This window comes from Pteropus medius, unplaced genomic scaffold (genome assembly GCF_902729225.1).
Source record: "Pteropus medius unplaced genomic scaffold, Ma_sr-lr_union100, whole genome shotgun sequence".
Classification (NCBI taxonomy): Eukaryota; Metazoa; Chordata; class Mammalia; order Chiroptera; family Pteropodidae; genus Pteropus; species Pteropus medius.
Window position 1 is genome coordinate 25,592,990 of NW_024351729.1, and position 26,048 is coordinate 25,619,037.

The 26,048-nt window shown below is 39.2% G+C and overlaps 1 protein-coding gene, 2 long non-coding RNA genes and 1 pseudogene across 3 annotated transcripts in view; 2 read left to right on the forward strand and 2 right to left on the reverse strand.

The window, feature by feature from the left end:
* Positions 1 to 4,297, reverse strand: LOC120587710 (uncharacterized). Its single transcript, XR_005649075.1, has 3 exons — positions 2,915 to 4,297; positions 2,197 to 2,355; positions 1 to 1,537 (listed from the first exon to the last, which is right to left on the reverse strand). It is a non-coding gene; the product is annotated as an uncharacterized LOC120587710 (long non-coding RNA).
* Positions 4,292 to 26,048, forward strand: part of MOGAT1 (monoacylglycerol O-acyltransferase 1) — a 27,608-nt gene continuing 5,851 nt past the window's right edge. Inside the window, exons 1-5 of the mRNA XM_039844904.1 lie at positions 4,292 to 4,494; positions 17,250 to 17,428; positions 17,777 to 17,981; positions 22,169 to 22,343; positions 22,886 to 23,085. Of these exons, the coding sequence (XP_039700838.1) occupies positions 4,401 to 4,494; positions 17,250 to 17,428; positions 17,777 to 17,981; positions 22,169 to 22,343; positions 22,886 to 23,085 (853 nt within the window). The 5' untranslated portion in view covers positions 4,292 to 4,400. The remainder of the gene's footprint in view (positions 4,495 to 17,249; positions 17,429 to 17,776; positions 17,982 to 22,168; positions 22,344 to 22,885; positions 23,086 to 26,048) is intronic.
* Positions 15,990 to 16,108, reverse strand: LOC120587889 (uncharacterized; annotated as a pseudogene).
* On the forward strand, positions 17,988 to 21,356 carry LOC120587711 (uncharacterized). The gene is made up of 2 exons (XR_005649076.1): positions 17,988 to 19,835; positions 20,184 to 21,356. It is a non-coding gene; the product is annotated as an uncharacterized LOC120587711 (long non-coding RNA).

Below are 26,048 nucleotides of genomic sequence, written 5' to 3' on the forward strand. Positions count from 1 at the left end.
TGTAGAAGTTATCTATGGTAAAATGCACAGAGAAAAAAAATAAAACAAAGAAATGATTTGAAATTATTCATGTCCCAGAGCTGGCTTTTGTAATCTGTGAGGCAATCTGAACTGTCACCTTCTATTTCCATAATTAGAGTTGCAAAATAGAAAAAGCAAACACCCTCTCGGTCACAGGTCACCAGGATGTCAGATCTTCAAGTAGGACAGTGTTGACTGCCTAACACCACTCTCTCCTCAGGACTTGTTGTAGCAGAGGTGCTTGATGCATTTTTGTCGAATTAACATATTGAAAAATATATGTACGTTTTAGTATTCATAAATACCTAAAGCCAAACATATAGTATGTGATTAGTAAATATTTGTCGATTGAATGGATAACGAACCTGAACCCAAACTTTGACAAATTTGGTCCTCTGCATGCTGCCCACTATTCAGTGACTTGTTCCTTTGTTCCAGAAAACATGCCCTCCCTTCCTTGCGATATCATCTGAAAGACAGCTTAATATGGGAGTTATTTTCTCAGGCTCTAGAAACAGACAAACCTATTTTCAAAAATCAGAAACCTGGTTTTTCTACTCACTAGGTGAACAACTAGTTTGACATTTACTCTCATTTCTTTATAGGTAAAAGGGATAACAGTACCTCCTCTGAAGAGTTGCTGCAGGATTTAAATCAGAACAGACAGAAAAAATACCTGGTAGGCATAAGTACTCAGTAATGTTGATATATCACGTTTTTTTTTTTTAAACTGCAACCCCATTCAAACAAGTATTTCTCCAAATATTAGTCTATCCCCAGCCCCCATACACACACACAAGAGTGAAGAAGAAAAGAAAGAGAAAAAAGTAAATAAGCAGTGATTTCCAACCTGAGTTTTGCTGAATCCTCAGAATTTCTATACCTATTTGATGTTGATTTCATTTTTTTTCCAAAAATACAGTCACTGCAGAAAGAAGGAAGATACTGAGCAGTGAGAGCCAGTTTCTGTATTCCTTTCCAACAAGAGCAGTTCCACTTGAATTTCTCTTATAAATTGGAGTTCTTTGAAGATTAAAAAGATTCTCCTGGTAAAATCAAAGTTTAAAACCATTATCCCACACCGCATGGCTTCTCCCGTTTTAGTGTGGCTATAAAGAGATTTAGGTCTACTCCCTGCCAGTAACTGGCTGGATTATCTTGGGCAATCGCTTCTCTGCTGTTGACTCCCTATTCCACAAAATGTGTAGCTTGAAAAGGTAATGTCTGAGGTCCATGTTTTCCTGTTAGTTTCAGTTCCAGAAATCAGCTAAACTCATATAGATGAGTTGTCTTGAATAGCCTAATGAGTTAAAACTTTCTCATCTTTTAATTGCAATAACCATTCGACTCCAATTATCTGGGACACAATATGTACACAGATAAACGTGTTGAACATCAGCTGAGTGGATGAGCTAAATGATGATGGGCTGTCGCATTGTCCGAGGCCTGGTGGGTCCATGCTTTGCTTCAGTCGGCTTGGTGAGAGATGACGGTTTTTTCCTACCAGCTAAGGGCTCTAGGAAAGTGACAAAAACATGAGTCAGTCCAGTAAACTCCAAGTGATTAGGAGTAAGAGTTGGGTGTCTTGCTTTTCTTATTTACCGATGGATTGTGAATTCAATTTATCAGTCAGTCCTATCATTTATATCTCTTGTGCAAATCCCAACCCCATCTCTATTCTTTGTACCACAGTAGACCGAGCCACTGTTTTCTACTCTTACCCTACCCACAGCTCCTTAGAGCCTCCCTATTTCCACTCTTCTTTCCTCCCATCTGATAGAAATCAGTGCTAATTATTTTCAGTCACCGGAATCTGTATGTTTCCGTCAGGGCACTGTCACATTTGGTTATATACCTATGTGGTTATTTTTTGTTTCTCCCACTAGACTGTGAGTCCCATGAGGACAGAGAGCTTTCTTATTCACTGTCGCAGCTCGTCTCCTCTCCCCACCCAGTGCCAACACACAGAAGCCTTTCCACAAATAGTCAATGAATGAATGGGTGCAAATTCTCAAAGGCTTACAGACCATGTCTTAATTCACTTTTCCATCATCAGAACCCAGGGGAATGCCAAATGCAAAACAGGCGCTCATCAAATGTCTGTTCGTGTTTGATTGGATTGATGAAGGGATGACTGTCCTCTCCAGGTTGCAGACAAAACTGTTTTTTAAATACCTGCTGTGTGACTTTGAGCCTGGACGTCTTTGGCTGCAAAACTGGAGCTCAAGCTTATTTCTCATGTTTGCTCTGGGGTGAAGGGCTTTGTGCAATGTCTTATGGGCATGTACTCATAGTATCCCCGCCTAGCCCTGGGGAGAGGTTCAGGGAAGAAATCTAAAAAGGAAAAAGAAATTGACCGCTCTACTAGCAGAAGAACCCAAACCAGAAAGTTTTACATACAAAAAGTCACAAACAACTCCCTGAACTACCCAGGCTTGGTATTCATTTTTATCTAATCTTCTCTCAATTAAAATATTGAGAAGGGCATGGCAAACGTTTTGGTCAATGAAAGATGATGTACACAACAGTGGTGCCCTAAGGTTATAATGGAGCAAAAAAATTTCTATTGCTTCATTGTCTCATGTGGTAGAACAATGCATTAGGAAAATAGCTACCATTGTGTTATAATTACCTATGGTATTTAGTACACTAATATACTATACAGATTTGTAGCCTAGGAGCAATAGGAGAACAGAATTTTCACCCTAAAATAGAATTTTCACCTCATTGGCATAAGGATTATTTTAGACTTGTTAATGGTAAGAAACAGTAGACCTAGCAGAAGCTCTGAAAACCAAGTAGAAATTACACCTGTAAGGGAAATCTTTATTTGTAAGAGTTTTTCCCTCACTGTACCAGGTAGAAGGGGATGACTTTATCTCTAAAAACTTACCAATGCAGAAGGCAACTATTTAAATATGCATAACAATGTCATCCTTGTTTACTGCGTTTTTTCTGGTAGCCTCCTATAACTGACTGCTTCTTCTTTTGTCTTGGAAGGGGGAGAAGATGGTATTTAAGGTGGTGGCTTCAGCCATTTTGGTGAGTTACTCGGTGTTCCTGGGTCTCTCCTATGTGCACAGGAGGTATACATTTTATTAAACGTTCGTTTGTTTTACTCCTGTTAATTGTCTTTTATTACAGCAATGTCTTAGCCAAGAACCCAGGAAAGTAGAAGAAAATTTATTTTTCCTCCTCTACAGAGCAACAGGCAGTGCCACATAGCCTAGGTATATAGTAGGCTATACCAGTGTTAAGTATACTCTACGATGTTCATACAACGACAAAATTGCTTAATAATGCATTTCTCAAACATATCTCTGTCCTTGACTCATGACTGTATTTGGCCCTGTTCCAGTCTCTTTTAGCAATGAAGTTGACAGCCACCTGCCACCTGGAGTTTTTCAACTATACAGTAATTAGTATTTATAAAGAAAACATAGTGGGTGCTCACTACTTGGAATTCATCCTTCTATTTAGCACATTATAATTGAAATCTTTCGGTGGCAAGTCTTACTGAGAGAGGAGAGGAGGCATCAGAAAAAAATGCAAAGGAAAGGGCCTGCAGAAATGACCCACTCAGCTAAAACTGCTCTCTCCCCCGATACTGCCCAGTGCTCTCCAGCTAACATGTTTTCCCATAGCTCCCTCCCTCCCCCACTTCAAGGACTCTCCAGCTCACATATGTGGTAGGTACTCAATAAATGTCTGTTGAATGAATTAATAAGTGAAAGAGTTCCAGGACTCGTGTAGGAATCTGAGGAGGGCAGGTTCCCGCCTCCCCCAATTTGGGGGTGGTGTAGGGGGACACAGACCAATAAACAGATGAGTACCCTGCTCTCAGAGACGCTAACTTCCACAGACGCTAACTCCCACGCCCTCCTCCAGGTGGTGGGCGATTCCTGGAACTAATCCTTCCCCAGCCACAGAGGGTCCAGAGGAAGGGGTGGGTTTAAAGGCGGATGCTGAAGCCGAGCGCACAGTGATCGATCCTTTGAACAATAGACAGACTCCAGTGGAGGTCCCAGGGATTCGGCAAGGTTGCAGGAGCCCACGCTGCCTGGCTCGGGGCGGGCAGCCAGGGGATCCCTCTCCGCCTCCCGCGGGCGCCGGGGCGCTCCAGCCAATGCGTCCCGGGCGCGCTAGCTGCTCCGGGACCCAGGCGCGCGTCACCGGCAACCCCCAGCTTGACCCGGGTGCGCCCTCCCACTCAAGGCAAAGTCCAGTCCCCGCCCACTCCTGGGCCACAGCCTCCTTCCCTCTTTTTTAGGCTGGTGCCCCACGCGGGGCTCGGAGGCAGCCGCGCACTTCCCCCAGGCGCTGCAGAGCAGCGAGGTTCCAGGCGGCCGCGGTCGACGCTGTCTTCTCCCCGCCCGGCCATGAAGGTCGAGTTTGCGCCACTCAACATCCCGCTCGCGAGGCGGCTGCAGACGGCGGCGGCGATACATTTTGTCCTGTGCTTCTTGCTATACGGTAAGAACCCCGCGCGCTCCCGGCTGCGCCAGATCCAGGCACAACACCTCAGTGCATGGGGCCCTGTCCGCTCCCTCCCCGACAGTCCTTGTCCAAGGACGTGCTTAGACCCTGGAGCCCTTTCCCCTCTGCGAGCCAGAGCGCGCAGGTCAAAGAGGGCGTTTCGAGCTAACTTGGCACTCTCCTCTTGGGTTTCTCTCTCCACGCGAACCGCGTAGCGGACGACTGCATGCCAACTTGATTTTCCCCTGTACTTTTAAAACATTTTTAACTGAGATGTACCTTAACTGCAATAAACGGCACCGACTATAAGAATACAGCCCTACCATTTTTAGCAAATGTATGCACTCCTGTAACCACGATCCAGTCGAGCCCCTCAAAGGTTGATAAACTCGTTTCTTGAATTGTCCATTCATAAATGGAAAAACAATGCCCACGTCTGAAACACTCGATTCCTTCTCCCCACCCTCATGACAAACAGCCGTGTTAGCTTTTCCGTGTTTAAGACCTTCCGGATGCAGAAAGGTACCTGGCTGCCCAGAAGACTGGTCCAAGCTTTGGGCTGGGTTGGGTGGCTTCTATCTGTAAATAAATAATTCGCCCTGGAGTGTGTTCTAGCATGTTCGTAAAATAAGCGCGCGCAGAAACGCACCGGAGCCTGTCACACAGATGGGCAGCGGCGGGAAGCTCACCTGAACGCTTTTCGTCAGGATGTTTGTTCTGCTCTTGGAGAAATGGGGGATGGTGTGAGAAGAGAGAGGAATTATTGGGAACTTAATTTTCCCGAAGGCTAACATCATTCGCTCGCTGTAAGATTAGGTCATGGTTTGTACACTGTTGAGGCCACAATAATAACAGTAATGGTCACTAGAGAGATTTACAACTGGGAAAGGGTTTTTACCTTTTGATTGCCTTCCTGCGTATGAGTCACTGGAAGGAGTTTCTAAAACGTATGGACACCCAGGCTCTATCCCTCGAATTTCTAGTTCATTTATTTCAGAACGGAGCCCGTGCATCTGTATGTGTGTTCATATTTCTATATTTATATAATTTGCATTTATATACTTTAAAATTTTTTGGTCGTGGTTCCATAGTGTAGCGGTTAGCACGTCTCCTTTACATGCAAAAGGTCCTGGGTTCGCACCCTAGTGGAACCACGGTCCATGGTCTATAGCCACCGGCCACCCTGAACAAGCCTCATGTCTGATCTCCGAAGCTAAGCAGGGTCGAGCCTGGTTAGTACTTGGATAGGAAACCACCTAGGAAGACTAGGTGCTGTAGGCATAAATAATAATAATAATAATACATTTTTTAAAACAAACTCCAAGCGACTCTAATGTGCACCTAGGGTTTCCTGAAAAATGAAATTAAAAACATTAATTCATTAAGTCCTCATAGGCCAAACAGACAGGGTTAATAGCATCACTTTGTTTTGCTCTGGACCAAAGGACCATTGAGATAATAACCGACACAGTTCTGGAGGGTGTAGTATGTGCCAGGTCCTATTCAAAGCACCATACGCTATTAACCTTGTCATCTTCACTACAACCCCACGACTTGCGGACTGTTCTCATGGTACTGCACTTGTACAGATAAGAGAACTAAGAGCTCAAGTAAATTGTTCAAGGTCACACAGCTTGTCGGAGGTGGAGGAGCTGGATGCAAATCCAAGTATTCTACCCAGAGCCCCTGCTTTAACTCCTATGCCTCCTGTTTTAATAGCTTGAACTTGGAGACTGACTTCCTTACTGATCAATCTGCTCATCTGTGAGAGCACACTGTCCTTTTCTTTCATAGCATTTGTCATTGCTTTATTTGTGTATGCCAGTGGTTACTTGAGAAATGTCTATATTGCCATCCTTGTTTACAAGCTCAGTGAGAAACCACTCAGCATGTGCCTGGCCCATGGAAGATACCAAATAAATACTTGTTGAGTGACTATCTCCACTCTGTCACTCAGAAGGGGCATGGTCGTACTCGTATCAACCCATGTAATCCTCACGGCAACGCAAATGAGAGCTCGGGGGTGAAGTTAATTGCTTAGGAGCACATGGTTCAAAGTGATTGGTGGGACCACAAGTGTTAAATGTGACTGTATTAGTGACTTGGACATTGCCGACAATTTCTAATTTGAATCGAACTACGGTAGCCTGGCAAACAAGTTATGTAAATGTCTTTATTGCATGCATGTCTCATGTGTGTTACTAGCAGCAAATTATTTCATATTATCATATATTTTGGAAATTTTATTATGGAAAATTTCAAACATACAGAACAGCAGCGAGAAGGCTATAAACTCCCATAGACCCGTTACCCGGGTTTATAATTATTTTCACAATTTGGTATATTAGTTTCATCTCTTAATTTGCAAAAACATTTTTAAACAAATAACATTTCCTAAATTATGCCCAAAACACACTTTTTTTGGTGACTTATTTGAACCAGGATCTAATAAGAACTTCAGGTTGCATTTATTCTTTTAATTCAGAACAGTGCTCTCCTATTTGTTTTCTTGTCATTGGAGGGTGGAAAAAGCCAGGTTATCTGTCCTACAAGATGCCTTACCTTCAGGATTTGTCTGATTCCTTCTTCATAGTATTAAGTTATTCCCCAACCTCCTATACGTTGTCTCTAAAATGGAAGTGGATGCTAAAGGCTTGATTAGATTTAGATGAGGCCTCTTTGCATAGCCTCTTCCTAGGTGCTGCTGTGTGCTTCCCATTGCACTGTGTCACGATGTACATAATGTCCAGTTGTCCCATTATTAGTGTCTAAGAGTGATCAGTGGTCCAGTAATCTGAGAGGTGGTAATTGTCATGCTGCAGATAAAAGTTCCCTCTTCGCCTAGTGGTTTAAGTCTCTATTAATGATTCTTGCCTAAATTAACTGTTTTGAGTCTGCAAAAAGTAGTTTTCTTATTCTTTTTTCCATGCTTCACTTATTAGCTAGAATTCATGCAAGGAATACTTTTTCCCATCATCTAGGGCTATTTGACTATCCTATAATCCAGTTCTTACAGGAAAGGTAGGATAAAAGTTTACTTATTTCTTTCTACATAATTCCCAACTTTAAAGTAAGGAATTGATGTACTAGCTACTTCCAGTGGTTTTTATTAACTATATATTCTAAGATCTCTCAATCAAAATCTTGGAATGCATTTTGCTTTCCATCATCAGGAAATGAGTTTAAACTATTAGCCCTTGGGACATATTAAAAAATAGAAAAATGTTTCATTTAGTCATGAAATGAAACACTGTTTCTTTGGGATAAATGTTAAGTACCTGTCATCCAATCTTATAACATTGTATTAGTTTTGACATACAATAATAATATGATACGTGTATACACACAGGTATATGTTGCAAAGCGATCACCACAATATACTTAGTCATATATATTACAGAATGATCACCACAATATATTTAGTTAACATCCGTCACCACACATAGTTACAATTTTTGTTTCCTCATGATGAGAACTTTAAGGATTTACTGTTTTAGCATCTTTACATCTCCAGGACTTATTTATCTTATAACTGAAAATTTGTAACTTTTGACCACCTTCACCCATTTTACCCTACCTCTACCCACTGTCCTACCCCTCCACCCCCTCTTCTGGCAACACCAGTCTATTCTCTATATCTATAAATTAGATTTTTATTTTTATTTTTTAGATCCCATATATAAATGAGATCATATAGTATTTGTCTTTCTCTGTCTGGCTTATTCCACTTGGCATAATGCCCTCAGGGTCCATCCATGTTGTTGTAAATGGCAGGCTTTCCTTCCCTCTTTTTTATGGCTGAGTAATATTCCATTAGATATCTATCACATTTTTTTCATCTGTCAATGGACACTTAGGTTGTTTCTATGTCTTGGATATTGTAAATAATGCTGCAGTGAACACAGAGGGTACAGATATCTTTTTGAGACAGTGATTTCATTTCCCTTGGATAAATATCCAGAAGTGAGATTGCTGGATCACCTGTCATGCAATCTTAATATTCAAGAAACAGAAACATTACTTACTAATCCGCTACCTGAAAAGTAGAAAACTGAAAAAGGGCCAACATTTATCGACCATCTTCCACCTTTAACCCCATGTGGCAGAGATTATTAGATTTATTTTAGATGATAAAACTGACACTTAAGAGGCTAAGCATCTTCCCTAAGATCACTTGGATGGGACCATGATCTTTTACTGAATGGGTCTGTTTATTTACTTATTTATTTAAGCAGCCTTACTGGGTACTGACATACAACAAACTACACACATTTAAAATGAACAATTTGACAATTTGTGATTATATATATTACATTATATTTATGTACATATATAAAATCATCATCACAATTAACATAGCGAACATGGTCAATATCCCTAAAGGTTTCTCATATCCTTTTTTTAATCCCTCCAAGCATCCACTGATGTGCTTTCTGTCATACAGATTAGTTTGCCTCTTCTAGTGTTTTATATAAATGGAGTCACATCATATGTACTCTTTTTTATCTGGCTTCTTTCAACATAATTGTTTTGAGATTATTTATGTCGTATGTATAAATAGTTTGTTGCCTTTTTGTTTTGAAGTTGTATTCTAGTGAAAGATATATTGCAGTTTGTCCATGCATCTGTTGATGAATATTTGGATTGTAGGTATTATGAATAACTGCTGTGAATCTGCCTGCAAGTCTTTGTATGAACATATGCTTTCTTTATTTTTGGATAAACCTAGGAATGAAATGGCTGATCATGGTATAGTAGGTACAGATTTAACTTTTTAAGAAACTGCCAAACTTCCTTCCCAGGTGGTTATATTATTGTACGTTCTCACCAGCCATGCATGGGAGTTCTGCTTGCTCCATATCCTGGCTATCACTTGAAATAATCAGTCATTTTTATCTTTGCAATTGTAATAGGTGTGTAGTGGTTTCTCATCGTGTCTTTAGTTTGCATTTCTCTAATGGCTATTGACATTGAGCATCTTTTCATGGGCTTAGTTGCCATCTGTATATTTTCTTTGGTGAGGTACCTATTTAAATAGTTTGCACATTTTTAATTTGTTTGTTTATTTTCTTATTACTGAGTTTTGAGAGTTCTGTTCTGGATATAAGTCTTTTATCAGGTGTATGCTTTGTATAAGTGTTTTTTCTAGCCTGTGGATTATCTATGTGTTTTTGAAATTGTGTTTTGAAGAGCAGACGTTTTAATTTTCATGAAATCCAATTTATCCATTTTTTTTTTTAACGAATTGTGTTTCGATGATATAGATAAGAAATCTTTGCTAATCTAAGGTCACAAAGATTTTTTATGCTTTCAACAAGTTTTATAGTTTTAGGTTTTATATAGATATATTTTGGGTTAATTTTTGCATATTATGTAAGATCAATTCATTTTTTTGGCATATGTATAATCCAATTTTTCCAGCTTCATTTGCTTTAAAGAAAAAAAAAAGCTATCTTTTCTCTGTTGCATTGCCTTTGTGCCCTTGTCAAAAGTCAGTTGTCCATATACACGTGGTTTATTTCTGGACTCTGTTCTGCTTCACTGATCTGTATTTCTATCTTGATGCCTGTCCATACTGTTTTGATTACAGTGGCTTTATAGTAATTCACAAAATCAGACAGTGTTAACCCTTAGACTTTGTTCTTTTTTTCTCAGAGTCGTTTTGACTATTACAGGTTCTTTGCATTTCCATATGCATTTTAGAATCGGCTCATCGATTTCCACCAAAAAGCCCGCTGAGATTTTCACTGCTATTGCTTTTTGATTAAGATTAGTCTAGAGATTGAATTCCGAGAGAACTGACATCTCAAAAATATTGAGTCTTACACTGTGTGATTTTATTTATATCAGAAGTTTCCAAACTTTAGAGTGTATTTAAGAATCACCTAGGGATTTTTGTTAAAATTCAAATTCCTTGGAGATTTTAATTCTGGAGATCTCAGGGAGAGTCATTAACATTTTTTAACTTTTTATTTTGAAATTTCAGAAATAATAATTATAGAAAATAAAAGTCCTAGAAAATTACCACAAATTCCCATATTTCTTTATCGAATTCCCAAAATGTTAACATTTCACCATGTTTCCTTTACCTGTCTCTGTCTCTCTCTCTGTCTTTCCTCTCTCTCTCTCTCTCTCTCATTCTTTTAACTGTTTAAGAATAAGTTACACTCATGGTTTCCTTTTTTTCTTAAGTACTTTAGTATATCTTTCTTAAAACCAAGGACATTCTCTTACATAACCATAGTACAATTATCCAAATCAGATGCAGTCCTGTGATCTAATCTATACATAGACCCTATTCATATTTCAGCCATTACCCCACTAATGTTCTTTATAGCAAAAGAATTCATACGTTGTATTTTGTTTTTCCAATTTAGTCTCCTTTAATCTGGACAATTTTGAGGGAGTGAATTTTAACAGTCACTTGAGTGATTTATGTGAGATTCTTGGACTTCTATAAATATGATTGTGTCACTTTTATTCTGACTTATATCTGCAGTTTTCAGTTTGTAGCTATACAAAGTATTTGTGTTTATTTTGTCATTAAGTTCGTAAACCTTTAAATCTTAATAACATGGGACTAGTTTCAGCCAGATCCTTATTATAACTTATTTGCTTCCATCAGGCAAAGAAGTAGGTTTAGTAATGGATTTGCTTTTAAACAAGACCAATGTGATTTCCAATACACAATACTTTTAAAATGCAGTGTGGAGCAGACCCCCATATTAGAAATACTGGCTTGCACATTTCAGCAAAAAGGTCTTACATTTGCCATTTAGCACTGCCCTAAGACACTGTAGGAGGCAATTTCTCTTAAAACAGGAATTTTAAAAATCAGAAGAATGTTATGCTTACATTCTTATATTCAGCAGATGGTGTTTTGAAATACAATGCCTCAGGATAAAAGGAAAAGAATGTGATATGCTGAAGGATTTTGTTTGCTTCCAAATTTCATTTGCTTTCTCCATATTATGTGAAGTAGTTAAAATAAGTACAGAAACAATTTTCGAGGGGGGGTGGGAAATGAAAACTTCTTGGACACAAGTGGGAAAGATATACATACAAGTTAAATATTTTAAACTATTTCTTTATATCGATCACTAATGCGAGTAAATCAACTTTCAATGGTTGGTACAATGTTTTTCTGATGCCGTTTGCTCATGGAAATTTAATTGAATCATGTTAAAGATGAGAATATTCTTATATAAGTAGATTTGTTCTACAAAGTTTTGTTTAGTCCTCCCCCTCCCCCCCGTTAGTGGAACCATTTTATTTATTTTATAAGTGATTTTTTATTATAATTCATGCTAGCTATTAGAAAAATTGGAAAATGTAAAAGAGCTTTTAGGAGAGACTAGAAAAATTCCATATTCCCATCTAGAGATAGCTATTCTTAAAATTTTGGCATATTCCTTTCCTCCTGCTTACCCATTTGAAAGATTTTATTTTTACCAAAATAATACATGCACTAGAAAACAAATCAAATCACATATTGGGTTGAACCCTATGAAACTGGTGTCTTTGAGGGTCTCAAGCAGTCAACAGTAGTTAATTAACATTTATTGAGAGTTTTCTATATGTTTAAAGGTTTTCTGTGTATTATTTTATTAGCTTCACTAACCAATTTTTTTTCCATAAAATTATTTTTCCATATTAAACTTACTATGCTAAGTTTTGAAAAACCAATAAAGAAAAATCCAGGACTTAAAGGAGTTGATCAATTTACACACATCAGGTCTTTGACTGGAGAAGTGCCTATAGGCCAAGTGTGTCATTAGGACTCATTTACTTTTCAAATTCTGCTAACATTGATGGACCATTGGTCCTGGGCCAGACATGGTCCAATCCATTTTAATTTGTATTTTCTCGTTCAGCACAATTTCACTGATTTTAAGTATCCAGGTGAGTGCATTGGCATTGGAAAGGGTGGAGGCAGCAGAGGAAGATCATTACCAAGAGCTGCAGAGATGGGAAGTGTCCACACGGGCTCTGAAGGACCATCCACCCAATAGCCGTAGACCTGGACACCATTCCTTGCCCAAACTCTTCAGTTCATGAGGGAAAAAATGACATTTACAGCCCTGATTTTGCTAGAATACTTCTTTTCTATAAAGCTGGGAATATCTAAAGGCAGCCTTGAAGCTAAAAGTGGGTCATTGGATCAACCATTCCCTCTACTTGGATGAGATTAGAAGTCAAGACTTTCCGGCAAATGTAGGCCTTTCTGTGAGGTTCCAACTGGTCCCCAGCCTGGCAGCAGTGTTTAACCTGCTATGCATTATTATCAGTTATATGAGTCACTCATATATTTCCCTCTATCTTTTAATTTAGAAAATTTCAAGAAGTACTGAAAGAATAGCTCAGTAAATATTATTTTTACTTTCATGGACCAACTTTTAGCATTACATTTGCTTTCTCTCTCTGTCTGTACACACAGACATACATACACACTTCGTTGTTATTGTTGCTCTTGAACCTTTGAAAGTAAGAAATTAAGCTGTAGACATCATGGTACTTCATCTTGAAATACTGTAGAGTGTGTCTCCTGAAAAGAAGACATAATCACAATCCCATTATCATCTCCAAGTAATTTATCAGTGATATAATAATCTTATTTAATATATGGTTCATATTCAAATTTCCCTAATAGTCTTTACATTTGCCTTTAAATCTAGACCAGTTCCTTTTATTTGTCTTTTGTTTTTTAATATTCTATAACTGATTTTTAGAAATGGCCCCCACAGTCTGGAGTTGCCAAATTATGCCCTCATGATTAGAGTCAGGTTAAACATTTTTGGCAAGAAGACCACATAGGCGACAGGGTGTATTTTCCATTAGATCGTAACGAGAGGCATATTTCACTTTGTCCCTTTATTGATGGTGCATACCCTTTGGCTGAGCCGTATTCGTTTCTGACTTTTAGTACTGTTAACGTGAGGGGAGTATGACAGTACTATTCACAGTAACCAAACGGTGAAAACAACCCAGATGTGCATCGGCGAATGACTAGATAAACAAATTGTGATGTATCCATACACGGGAATTTTATTCAGCCATAAAAAGGAATGAAGTACTTGATACAAGCTACAACACAGATGAACCTCAAAAACTTGAGGTTTACACGTTTTTGTAAAGTCTACAAAAGGTTACATATTGGATCATTCCATTTATATGAAATATCTGGAATAGATAAATCCATACAAAAACAGAATGCAGATTATTGGTTGCCAGGGGTAAGGGAGAGGGGTATGAGAAGTAACTGCTTAATGAATACAAGTGTTTTATTTTGGAATGATTTAAGCATTTCAGAACTATGTAGAAGTGGTTGTTGTACAAAATTATTAATACACTAAATGCTGCTGGATTGATTTCTTCTAAATGGTTAATTTATGTTGTATGAATTTCACGTCATTAAAAAATGGTGGGAGGCAGCTTCCCCAACAGTGTTAGAGAAAGTCAAGTCTATGGGAGTATAAGGGATAAGGGGCTGACCTGTGGTTTTTTTGCCCAGGATATACCTAAGTCAAGGCAGCTAAAATTCAGGCTTTCAGTGTAGCTTGGTTTGTGAATCTAGACAGTTTTAGCAGGTATTAACATTGAAAACTGCAGAACATATTGGAGTAGGCTTTGTATCTTCCTTGTAGCCTTTGACTTCCAATTTAGAAGAACCGTGTTACTTTGGATTGCTTAATGAGATAAAAATAGAAAATAGAGATGATCTATTCACCTAGTTTCTGTAGGATTTTCTGCTTCCAATTTAGTATCGAGGGATTAAAAAACTTTTGGTACTGTTTATGATATGAAATATGAAAGGACTTATGCAATGTGTGGAGTGGAGTTTAAATTAGAACTTCTTTAGATAGTAAGTGTATCAAAGTGTATCAAGTGACAAAGATGTTTCTGGTTAGTGATCCAGTATTTGACTTACTGTCCAATGGAAGTAAATCAAAATGTGGGGAAACTTTATGCAGGAGTACATTTATAGAGAAAATTTGTTAGAAGCCCAAATATTCAAAAATAAAAGAATGGTTGATTTAGCACTGACAATCAATGGACTGTTGATCAGTCATTAAAAATAATGTTTATGAAGATTATATTACCATATTTTTTTCTTACCAAACAGCTAATGTGAGATCATTGTGATAAAATACAGAATACAAAAGATATATGATCAGCCTTGTTAAAGGAACATAACCTGTTCCTAGGAAAAAAGACAACAAGTAAAATTTTAAGTTTTTGTTGGGTGACTGGAATATGGATGATATTTGTCTGTTTCTACTTTTTGCATTCCCCGATGTATAATAGGAAACAAAATTATTATAACAATGGCTCCCCATCGCCAAGCGCTTGCTGTGTGCCAGAAACTGTAGCATCTCTATGTTTAGCCTCTGCACAGCCCTTGGAGAGAGTTGCTGTTATTGTCCCATTTCACAGGTAAAAGAATTGAGGCTCAAGAAGTAAAAGGATTTGCTCCAGGTCAAGCAGCTAGTCGGTGGCATATTCCAACATAAGGAGTCTAATTTCAGAACCGTGTCTTAACCATTATACATGCAAAACATATAAGTATGAAAGATATGCAATGTGTATTCAGTTAGAGGATGTGTGTGTTTGGGTGAGTAGCTGGGTACGTTTATTACTGGATCTGCTCTTGACTCTGTGGCTCAGGTTAATTTGCTTTTGGTCTCAGTTCTCCATCATTATAGCAAAAAAAAAAAAAAAAAAACCCACAAAATAAAACAAATGCTACGCCTAAGTTCCCTGTCTTTATGCTTGTGAACTTGCTTATACATGTGTAATAAATACTTGTGAGTTTATGGTGTTAGCACCATTAAGTGGAGATGGTTTGGTTTTGTACAAAAAAGTGCATGGGTTTACAGATTAGGCAGATCTAGGTTCAAGGCCTTTCGGTAGTGAAAGTGCCTGAGCCTCAGTTTCCACAAGTGCAAAATGGGGACAGTAATAGGTACGCTGAGGGTCGCCAGTGGGAGACAGTCACTTCTCAATAACCTGTCTCTCCCTTCCCTGCTCCACCTTGGCCCACCTGACCTCACTTGGAGTACAGAATAATGAGACCTGCATACGTTTCTTAGAAATGTTTTGCACATTTTAGTAAAATAAACAAAATCAGCCAATGGCGGTAAGTTGTCAGCACTCAGATCCAGGTAGAGGGAAGCAGGTGAAATGAAAAGGGATGGTCCTGGTGGGAACGAGGGTAGAGAACGCCCGTCTGGCCTTGCTTCTGGATGTGTGGAAGCATCGTCGGCAGTTCCAAGAATGTAGCAGAACAACCCACAGCACGGTGCCGGGCATACGCTTTCTTAACCTTTCGTGCATTCTTTTAACCTGTCACCCACCCTGAAGAGAGCAGGTCAGTTCTCTGATGGAGTTCAGTTCTGTGTTTGGGTTAAATCTTAGCGGGGCAACCCTTGGTTGACCTCACAGATTGCAAGGACCTTGTCAGTTTACAATTCCTTATGTTAAAAAATTTTTTATGCCTACAGCACCGGTCTTCCTAGGTGGTCTCCCACCCAAGTACTGACCAGACCCGACACTGCTTAGCTTCCCAGATCAGACAGGGATCGGGCTTGTTCAGGGTAGCATGACCGTAGACTGGGTTAAATCTATACTGGGAAATTTATTGATTTAAATATTTCCAGAAACACACGCGCGCGCGCACACACACACACACACACACACGTGTTCTGATTTTGGCAAAAAAAAAAAAAGTCTATATCTACGTCTATATCTATAAAAAAATAATAGATCAAGGTGCCATTACCCAAGATGGATTGTGTGGGGACAAAGCTCTTTTCAATAAAGTTGATAGGGAGTGGATAGGAGTTTGGAGACTGAAGTCAGCACTAGATCACCGGCAACACATCGCAGAAGAGAAAGAGACAGAGGCGCTCCTTAAAGTAATAGTAATAGGTGGCATTTATTGAGCACTTACTATGTGCCAAGCTTTAATGTCTTTATGCTCCCTCCCCTCTCACTGATATATCTCTCTTTGTAAATATTTTTTAGTGTAACACACAGTACAGGCATAAAAAGAAATGTCTAGCTTAGCTTAATGTCTTACTTTAAGGCATACATTCTTGCTGAATTTGGTCAGTCTTTGTTTCGCATATCTTGAAGCTATGTCATTAGGAGCACGGACGATTTGGCTTCCAGTCTATCGTTATGAAATGTTGCAAACAGCGATGAACAAGCTGAGATGTAGAGTCCCTCCTGAGCTAGCTCTATCCCTGGCAATAAAGTGCCTGAAAATGAAGTTTGTCACTAGAATGTGCCCTCCGTGGACAAGGTAAACACCTGTCCCTCCCTCCTATGAATGACAGTTCCCCCATATCTCATATCAGGGAGGGCGAATAGGGCCATGAACTTCGAATTTAGATGGATCAACTACTTGCACTCTGTATGGCTTGGGCAATTCCTTTAACCTCTCTAAGCTTCCATTTCCTCTTCTATAAAAAGGACATTGAAGATACTGTGGTTTCTTCACTGATACTGTAGCCATATGAGAACTAAATGGAAATATTTTGACAGCGAACACAATACTCAGTATGTAGTAAACATCTAATAAATGTTAAATGATACCGTCATTGTTATGTTGTTTTATTACTGGCTTGAACTGAGGCTCCGTTTAATACCCTTTGGATATGTTGAGTCTTCCTCCATGGGCTGATGATTGTTCAGCACAGTGAGCAGATGCCAGCGGAGCCTGATTCCTGAGGTCTTTTCCTTTCTTACAGCGGAGGTGTGCGTCGGAATCTTTGTGATACTGGTCCTACACAACTACTGGTTTCTCTACATTCCTTATTTTACATGGCTTTACTTCGATTGGCATACCCCAGAGCAAGGAGGCAGGAGATGCAACTGGTTCAGAAGCGGGGCTGTTTGGAGGCACTTTAAGGACTATTTTCCAGTTCATGTGAGTAGACTTATTAGATAGTATGATTTTGAGCTGGGAGAACAATGAAAATTTTTCATCGCATATATTTCAAACTTTTCCCCTTTTACAGAGAGAAAGCTTACAGTTCAGCCCAAGTTACTGAATGGACTCTAAGCTAACACAAAATTTAGAAGGATATTATGAGGGACTCCGGGCCCTGGAAATAGTTAAAAATTTGGGGGGAACAGCTCTAACCCAGGGAACAAAAACAGGTCATATCCTCTATTTCCTCTTGACATAAGAACAAATCATGGGTCCTTTTATTTCTTTTTGGAAGCTAATCAGTAGACTTTTTTTTTTTTTAATCTCAATATAAATGCATCGTAGCTCATCAAAACTTCGGATCTGGATCCAAGTCACAACTACATATTTGGGTTTCACCCCCATGGAGTGCTCGCGGCCGGAGCCTTTGGAAATTTTTGTACAAATCATTCGGACTTCAAGGAGCTGTTCCCTGGCTTTACCGCATATGTTCACACGCTTCCAATTTGGTTCTGGTGTCCTCTCTTCCGAGAATATCTGATGAGCCATGGTAAGTGGAGGCAGATCATTGTTTCTGCCATGTTCTAGGGAAGGCAGGACCACGAAGAATGTTCTCCTCCAAACCCAGTGGAGTTTACTGTTTCTTAGCGTCTTTATCCTGATCTGGCACCTTATATGCTGTTGAGATGTTTCTTGCCTCCCCCACTGCACCGTAAGTGCCAAGAAGACACAGCCTGTCCCTTTTTGGCTGTTCTACCCAAGTTTCTGGCATCGTGCCTGGAATATAGGAATGTTCAACAGATGTGAAAGAATAAATTGATGAATGCATTCTGTGTATCCAGATGTGGCAGAGAGAATCATGGATCGAGTAAATGATAAAGTGCACCTTTGGAAAGGCACTTTGAATGCTTTTATGAATATTAGAGATGAAAAATATCCTCTAGTATGTCTTGAAGTAATGGCAGTATATAAATCAAATATACTCAATCTGCTATTTTTATCTTCCTAGATTAAATATAATGTATTAGAAATAAGAGTCCATTCTACTTTGCTATTCTAAATAAGTGAGAGACTCTTGGGGGTAGTGCAACTATAATTATGAGAACAGAATTCAGCTGAAATGCTATAAAGACACTATATGAATGTGTAGAAAAGGCTAAACTTGTGTTCATAGCTCTCATGTCAAATTAAGAGGCTCACTTTGTTTGGTTTTCCATCTTGACTAACTTATTGATTAACCATGAGCTATAGTAACTTACAAAGTGCTTTATGTTTGTGATCATTGTGTAGGTTAATTATTATTGTCTTTGCATTTCTTGGATATAAAGAAAAGTTGATAGTCTCTTTTCGAAAAATCCCAGTTTCAGGATCAGTAAGTAACATATCGGAGATAGCATTTTTCATGGTCTTCTAGGTTTTTATTAGTTCCTATTAATTCCTCAAGTCTCTGTTGTCATTAATACCCAGTAGGAAATCACTAAGCACTAAAGGACCAGGATCCATGGCTTGGTCTTTTAGGTTCTGTTTATGGACCTTGTGTAAAACCCTGGACTGTAGGTCCAATCTAGATTGCCACTGAGTATGGCCCCTAGGGGGTGCACTGAAACCCCCAAACTACTGTAGAGAAAAAATATCCCTTCTCTTCCTTGTTTTGCAGACATTGGATTAGTTTTGTAAAAGGGAGAAAATCAGAGGGAAACTTTAAAAAATTTCAAAAACTTACCCCCAAAATTTCAAAAAAGCAAAGAAATATATTTACAGTATATAGTTTACTGATTTAAAGTATATCTATGGGTGAGTTTGAGTAGTGTGATTGAGATCAGGTATGGCAAATTCATGGCACATGAGATGTAAGTTCACCCTCCCCACGGTCATGTCAGATAGAACTAATCCACTTTAGAGTCTCTGCATAAAGTGACTCCATGGCCAAGATGAGACTTGTCTGCAATCACTGGCTTATGTCATCATGAGATCTTTTCATTTGTTATAACCTAAGCCTCCCAAAACCTGCTTCCTAGGTCGGTCCCTGGTCCGAGGCTGTTCTGCTGCTCTGCACCTGCCTCTTGAGGTGTGAAGGACAGACAGACAGACATGTGCATCAGACTTCATGTAGTGAGGAATCTGGGGATTCAGAGGTCCTTTGCTGTCAGGTGTCTGTTTTGCTCTCACCTAAGAGATTTCTGTGGCTCTAAGTCCTCATAAGCCCCACCTCCAAACCATTCCTCTTGGCCCATTTCGGTGAATCTGTACTCAGCAGGTGTCAGACATGGGATTAGAGTTTCAAAAAACACTCTGTTTCAAGGTTCGAGTCCCCTTCTGTCTCCATTTAGGCTGAGCCGGTAGTGGAGATCAGATCACAGCGGCCTCATATACCATGAAGGGGACTTGAGGTTTTATCTTGTAGGTAAGCCACGGGAATTTGTGAGGGATTTTGAACAAAGAAGAACCTGATTGGATTTTGCATGTTAGAAAGATCATGCAGGCAGCAGCCTGGAGACAAGTTGAAGGGAGGTGGGCTTGATGAATGCACTGGAGACGGGGGTGCTGGAAGGGGCCTATTGCAATGATCAAGGGAGAGGTGATAAGGGGTCGATTGGCACAGTGATGGCAGTGGAAATACAGAGGAGGGGATCGATATAAAAATAGTTGATAAACAGATTCAACAAGACTTAGTGATTGATTCAACCTCATGAAGGGAACGACTGTATATTGTCATCCTCCAGGAGTTAGCCAAGTGTCTTCCCTGTAACAGGTACTCAATAAATGCTTTTGAATGAATGAATAATGAGTCAACATGGTGGCTAAAAAGAGAACAATACATGTGGAACTTGGTTTCTGAGTCACATGACTGGATGGATGATGGTTTTGTTCACCTCAATAGGTAATGTTGGAAGAGGAACAGCTTTGAAGAAGAATTTAATGCGTTGGGTTTCGACACATGGAGTTTGAGGTGTCTTTGAGCTGTCGAGGTAGAGATGTCCTCTGGGCCATTAGAGGTGTGGGCCTGGAGCTTTAGCAGGAAGGTCGTCCAGGAGATAGATTTAGGAGAACTCAGCACACATAAGTGGTAGGTGAATCCATGTATGCAAGTAAGTTCAGAAGACAGTAGAGACAACGGCTTAGTCGGCTCTGGCTGCTGTTAGTGATTGCCACAGACTGGGTGGCTTAAACAGTGGGAATTTATTTCTCACAGTTCTGGATGCTGGCAGATCCAGGGTCTGGTGAAGGTTTGCTTCCTGGCTGGCAGGCAGACATCTTCCCGATGTATTCTCGCCTGGTGGAGCGAGAGCGAGACTGCGTGGTATCCCTCTTTCTCTTCCTTTAATACCGGTAATCCTATCATGGGGGCGCTACTCTTAGGAGACCTGGTTACCTCCGAAAGGCCTCACCTCCTAATACTATCTTATTGGGGGTTAGGATTTCAGCATATGAATTTAGGGGGTACACAGACATGCAGTCTCTAATAGAACCCTAAAAAATAGCAGCATTTTAGGATGGCCCAAAGAAAGAGAACCTAAAGAGGACACAGAAGTGACAGAGGCAAACTAGAAGGGCCGGGTGTCTGAACATCCAAGAGACCCTCCTTCTGGTGGAAGTGATCCAGCCCTCAGGGCATGCAGGCAAGATGGCCATACTTTGAACTCAGGGAAAGTTCAAACCCATCTGGGCTCAGATTCTCTACCCTCTAACCCACCACCCCTGCCTCTTCTCTTAAGAGAGTAGTCGGTCATTCAGAATGCTATCATAATTTTACATTCCCCCAGTAATAGGAACCCACAGCCTGTAATTTCCTTCCAGAGATGAGGTTTGGTATGTCTTTATAAAGCCCATCTAACACATTTTTTATAACTAAAAAAAAAAAAAAATAGATAACACCTCAGTCATTTTAATTAAAAAAATAGGTAAGACCAAGAATGGGAGGAAACAATAAGATATCGAAAAGCTATTATCTCTGAAACATGGGTCATGAGTGGTTTGTGTTTTCATCTTTCTCTTTTCTTCCAGGAGTTCATCATATTTTCTTCTAAGAGTACGTAGTACATTTAAAATCTGAAAAGGAATCTTTGAAGTTATATTTACATGGAAAAGCCTGATACAAAGACTGAACAATTATGTAACTGTCTTAAATAACCAACCAAGTCAGACTAGACATTTTGGAATCATGTAGAGATCGAGCAAGTGATTGAGGTTCTTTGTCAAATGTCTGATTTTTTTTTTTTTTTTTGAAACCATTTACATTATAAATCCAGGTTTGGAAAACAAAACTCTATATAGAATATCTGAAAACAATGTGTGTTCAGAAGCTCCACTGCAACCTCTTGGAAGATACACTTTGCAGTTGTAAGCAATGACCCGCCAGGGCAGTGATCAAGACCCTCACGTACAGCTATGCAGGTTGTGCACTGAACAACTCCAGGGGCGTCTTTTACTTAGAATGCAATGTGGAGTCCGTAACATCCAGCAGTACACAATCTACCCTAACAAGCAGACGACCTAATAATGATCCAGCAACAGTTTAAAGACTAATCCATTACCTGCCAAAATGTTAGCTCGTATTCATGGAATATATTACTAAAGATTTGCCTATGAAAAAATTATAAACTTGCAAGGTGCTCCAAATATAAGCAGTGTAAGAAATTTTGTTACGTGTTCACCGATACATAGAATATTATGATAGAAATGTTTACGTTTTTTAAAAAAGGATAACTAGTTGCACCTTTTATTTTATGCACTAAGGGCTAGTCTCAGTTTCCAAGAAAAGTGTGTCCCACGTGCTGAGCAAGGAGACAGATGGGAACATTTCAGTCATTGTCCTCGGGGGTGCAGAGGAGTCCTTAGATGCCCATCCAGGAAAATTCACTCTGTTCATCCGCCAGCGAAAAGGATTTGTGAAAATTGCTTTGACCTGTGGGTAAGTGGCTTTCGTTCGGGAGACTGGCTCAGGGAAGGTAAGACATTATTAAATGAGCACAAAGAAGTCATTTTTCTAGGCCGTAAAGACAGACCTCCTCCTCATCGACCTTACTAGGAAAGCAGGCTGGATGTACATGGGGGCATGGAATGTGGCCTTCCCACCAAGGTAGCTCAATGCTATGGCATCTGGCAACGAATTTGTCTTTAAAAACAAAGCAAACAAAAAAACCATACAAAATTTCCAGCCAAATGAACAAAGGAACTATGGCCAAAGCTATAGGTGAAAAAGAAGCTCCCTGGAACTTTGATTTTCAATAGAGTAAAATGGCACAAATTGCTAGACTGCTCCAGGATCTACCTCCCCAAAGAATTTCAAGTATAAGTCAGTTTTAACGTGGGGAACATGCAGTCAGCAGTATAAGGGAGGCTGGGGGACGCTAGAGAATCGTTAGAAATTTGTTGTGAAAGTCATCTAGACAGAATAAAATCTTTAAATCCTTTCTGTTGAAAATTCTTATTCTTCCTTTTTGTTATTCGCAGTGCCTATTTGGTCCCAGTGTTCTCTTTTGGTGAAAATGAACTGTTTAAACAAATTAGCAACCCCGAGGGCTCGCGGCTTCGTACTCTGCAGAACAGAATGCGGAAGATCATGGGGTTTGCTTTGCCGCTGTTCCATGCCAGAGGAATTTTTCAATACAATTTTGGCCTAATACCCTATAGGAAACCTATTCACTCTGTGGGTATGTATATCAAAGACTAAAACGCTTGTTAAAATAAGTAAAAATATTCTCTTATTTTGAGCAATGTGTATTGTTATTGGCTAATGTGCTAGTGCAAGTGGGTTTGAGTAAGAACTTCCTAAAATAATAATCCTATAGATGTTATTTGAGCTTCATTTCCAGTTTGCCTTTTATTGATGAAATGACTGTATTTTCCATTATGAATGGGAAATGATTACTTTCAAGCATACTGCTATTGAACTAGTTTTAGAACCCAGTTTTAGAAATAAAATGTCGAATCCTCTGGGATGCATCCATTTCTCTGGACCGGCAGTTTATAACACAGCAATTCTTCAATGAACAAGTTTACAACTGTCTATTAATAAATGCAGATTTCTGTATAACAGCTGTCTTCCTCACATTCAGTTCACACAGGCATCAGTTTCTACAGCTAGACATTCTTTCTGCAATTAGCTATAGTTAACGTATCCTGATACCCACTACTTTTGTTTTTAAGTCGCATGTTTGCTGGGACGGAGATGAGGGAGGAGGGTGACAGACCATGTTAATAAAAGGACCGAGGAGGCAAGTAATTAGCTACTCAGGTTGAAAAGGAACCGGGGAGTTGAAAATGAGAAAGTGATGAGCCTGCTAATAGCAGAATTAACCAAAATTATATACTTCGTGTGAAACTAGAGGTGTTGGTTTTACTATGGATAGCTCATTAAATGAAATTCAGATTTTTTTCAGGTCTGTTTCATTAGAATGGGATTTTACTACTGTTAGTTTATCAGAGCTTTGCATTTCACATGTAGTTACGTGACTTTAATTTTAAATACTATATTTAACTCAGATGGAATGTTAGCAGACTCGATTAGTTACTGTAACAGAAATACTGAGATAAGTTTAAGTTCGTAATCGTGTTTTTCAGGATAAGCTGGTAACTTTGGGGGGCATATTATTAATTAGTCATTTTTGATTTCTTATGTGCAAAGTATTATACTTGGTATTTTGAAGAATAAGACGAAAATTATAAGACATGATTTTAGGAACTAAAAGTTTGTGCCGTAAAATAAGTTAGAAATGTTAGAAGCAAGTATATTTTGGGAAGTTAAATGATTACAGTTATCACCTGGTTGGGTTAAATATATATATTTTAAAGTAAAGTGAAGTAGTTTGTCATTCGATACAGCCTGGTTATTCCTCAATTGATAAGTAATTAATTGGTTAAGGGTTAAATGGAAATGACCAAATTTGAATTCATCGTAAAAACTAGAAAACTGTAGCTCTGGTTTTCACTCACGCCTGTCCAAAGTACTTTCTGTTAAAGACTCAGAAAAAGGAACATTTACTTCACTACATCCTCCCCAGACAATCACCTCAGAAACACCATTTCTAGTCCGGCATCTCAGTATCCACTATTAGTTAAGGTCTTTTGAAACCCAAGCTAAGAAATGAACATTTCAAAGATTCAGCTGCTGTGATCTTGGGGTGGCAGAGTGGGAGTCGGATGATTGAGAGCAGCTTGATTTTGTGTGAACCAGACTCTTAGACGATGTGTATTTAAAGACTTTTGTTTATTGACTTGAAATATCACACGTTGAGGATAAGACATTTGAAATCCCATAAACAAAAACAAAGCTACGTATCAGTCAGATGCAACAGAGAATGAAACAGGATATGATGTTGACACAGTGATCTAAGTTACTTTGTTCGTTTCTATTTTAAATCCATGCACTTCAAACCCAGAATTGTTTCTTTGCTGACCCCTGACATACCCCAGGCGGGATTCAGGCAGCATCTAGAGCAGCAAGTTATTTTGTGGCCCCTCTGCTTCTCTTCCTAGTTAATTAAGTATGTTAACTTAAATAAGTTCTACCTCGCATTATACAAACTCAATAAATATTAATTGAACTCATCCTGAATGATCACTTCATCTGTAATCCTCTCGTTCATAAGTGGCCAGCGACGCCCTGATTCTCCATCCTATAAATAGTTTCCATCACATCTTTCAGACCTCGCTTCTGCAGTGACCTCAACCAGAGTGTTCACTTTAGTGTCACTGATTGTCTAACACGAGTGAGAACCACTAATGCTGTAATGGTTTCGTTAATGTACTATTTATTAAACCCCTTTAAAACTTGTTCCTACTAGATCCCAAAGTGTCAGCATTGGGTCAGAGTTATCCTCTCTGCCTGTTTTCCTCCACCCAACTTTGCTAACCCCTCAGATTTCTCTGCATCCTCCATCAAAACCCTCTTTTCTCTTTGCCGAGGGTCATTCTTAATGGGGAATAATTTGTAAAGCAGCTACCGTATATTTTCTTTACCCATTTCACAAATAGTATATAATTTAGATATTTTATACATATTATTATCAGTTTATCAAAATAGAATACAGTGTTCGCGTATATTGCCTTTCATTACGTAATAAGGGAGAGAAACTGGTTTTAATGTCACATCCATCTTGACGCCCAGGGGTGGCAATTGGAAATACGTTTAGACCTTCCGAATGATGTGTAAAGAATCATGGTCCTTGCTTTACTTGTTTCTGTATTACAGGGCTCCAGGAGGGCAGAAATTGTGCTTCGTTTTTTCTCCGCTGTGTTCCCAGTGCCCACAGAGTAGGAGCTCAAGACACATTGGTGAAAAAACAAACTAGTCTTTAGTTAGGCCTCCTTAACTCTTCAGCCATCTAACAATTACACTTTAAAAATTTTAAGGGGAACTTATATTAAAGTAATAGAGCCAGTACAGATGCTATGACAGGACATTGCATGTTTGGACAAGAACATAAAATACAAGGGCAACTTGCTGTTTAAAGGAGGAAATTTCAGGTGTATGTTGTTTTTAATTTTTAAAATTTCATGTTGAAAAATTTCAGGGGTTCAGAGAAGTTTCATGAGTAATACAATGAAAACTCCTGTGAGCCTTTTTCCCAGATTCACCAGTTGCTAACACCTGGCTACAGTCTTTCTGTCTCTA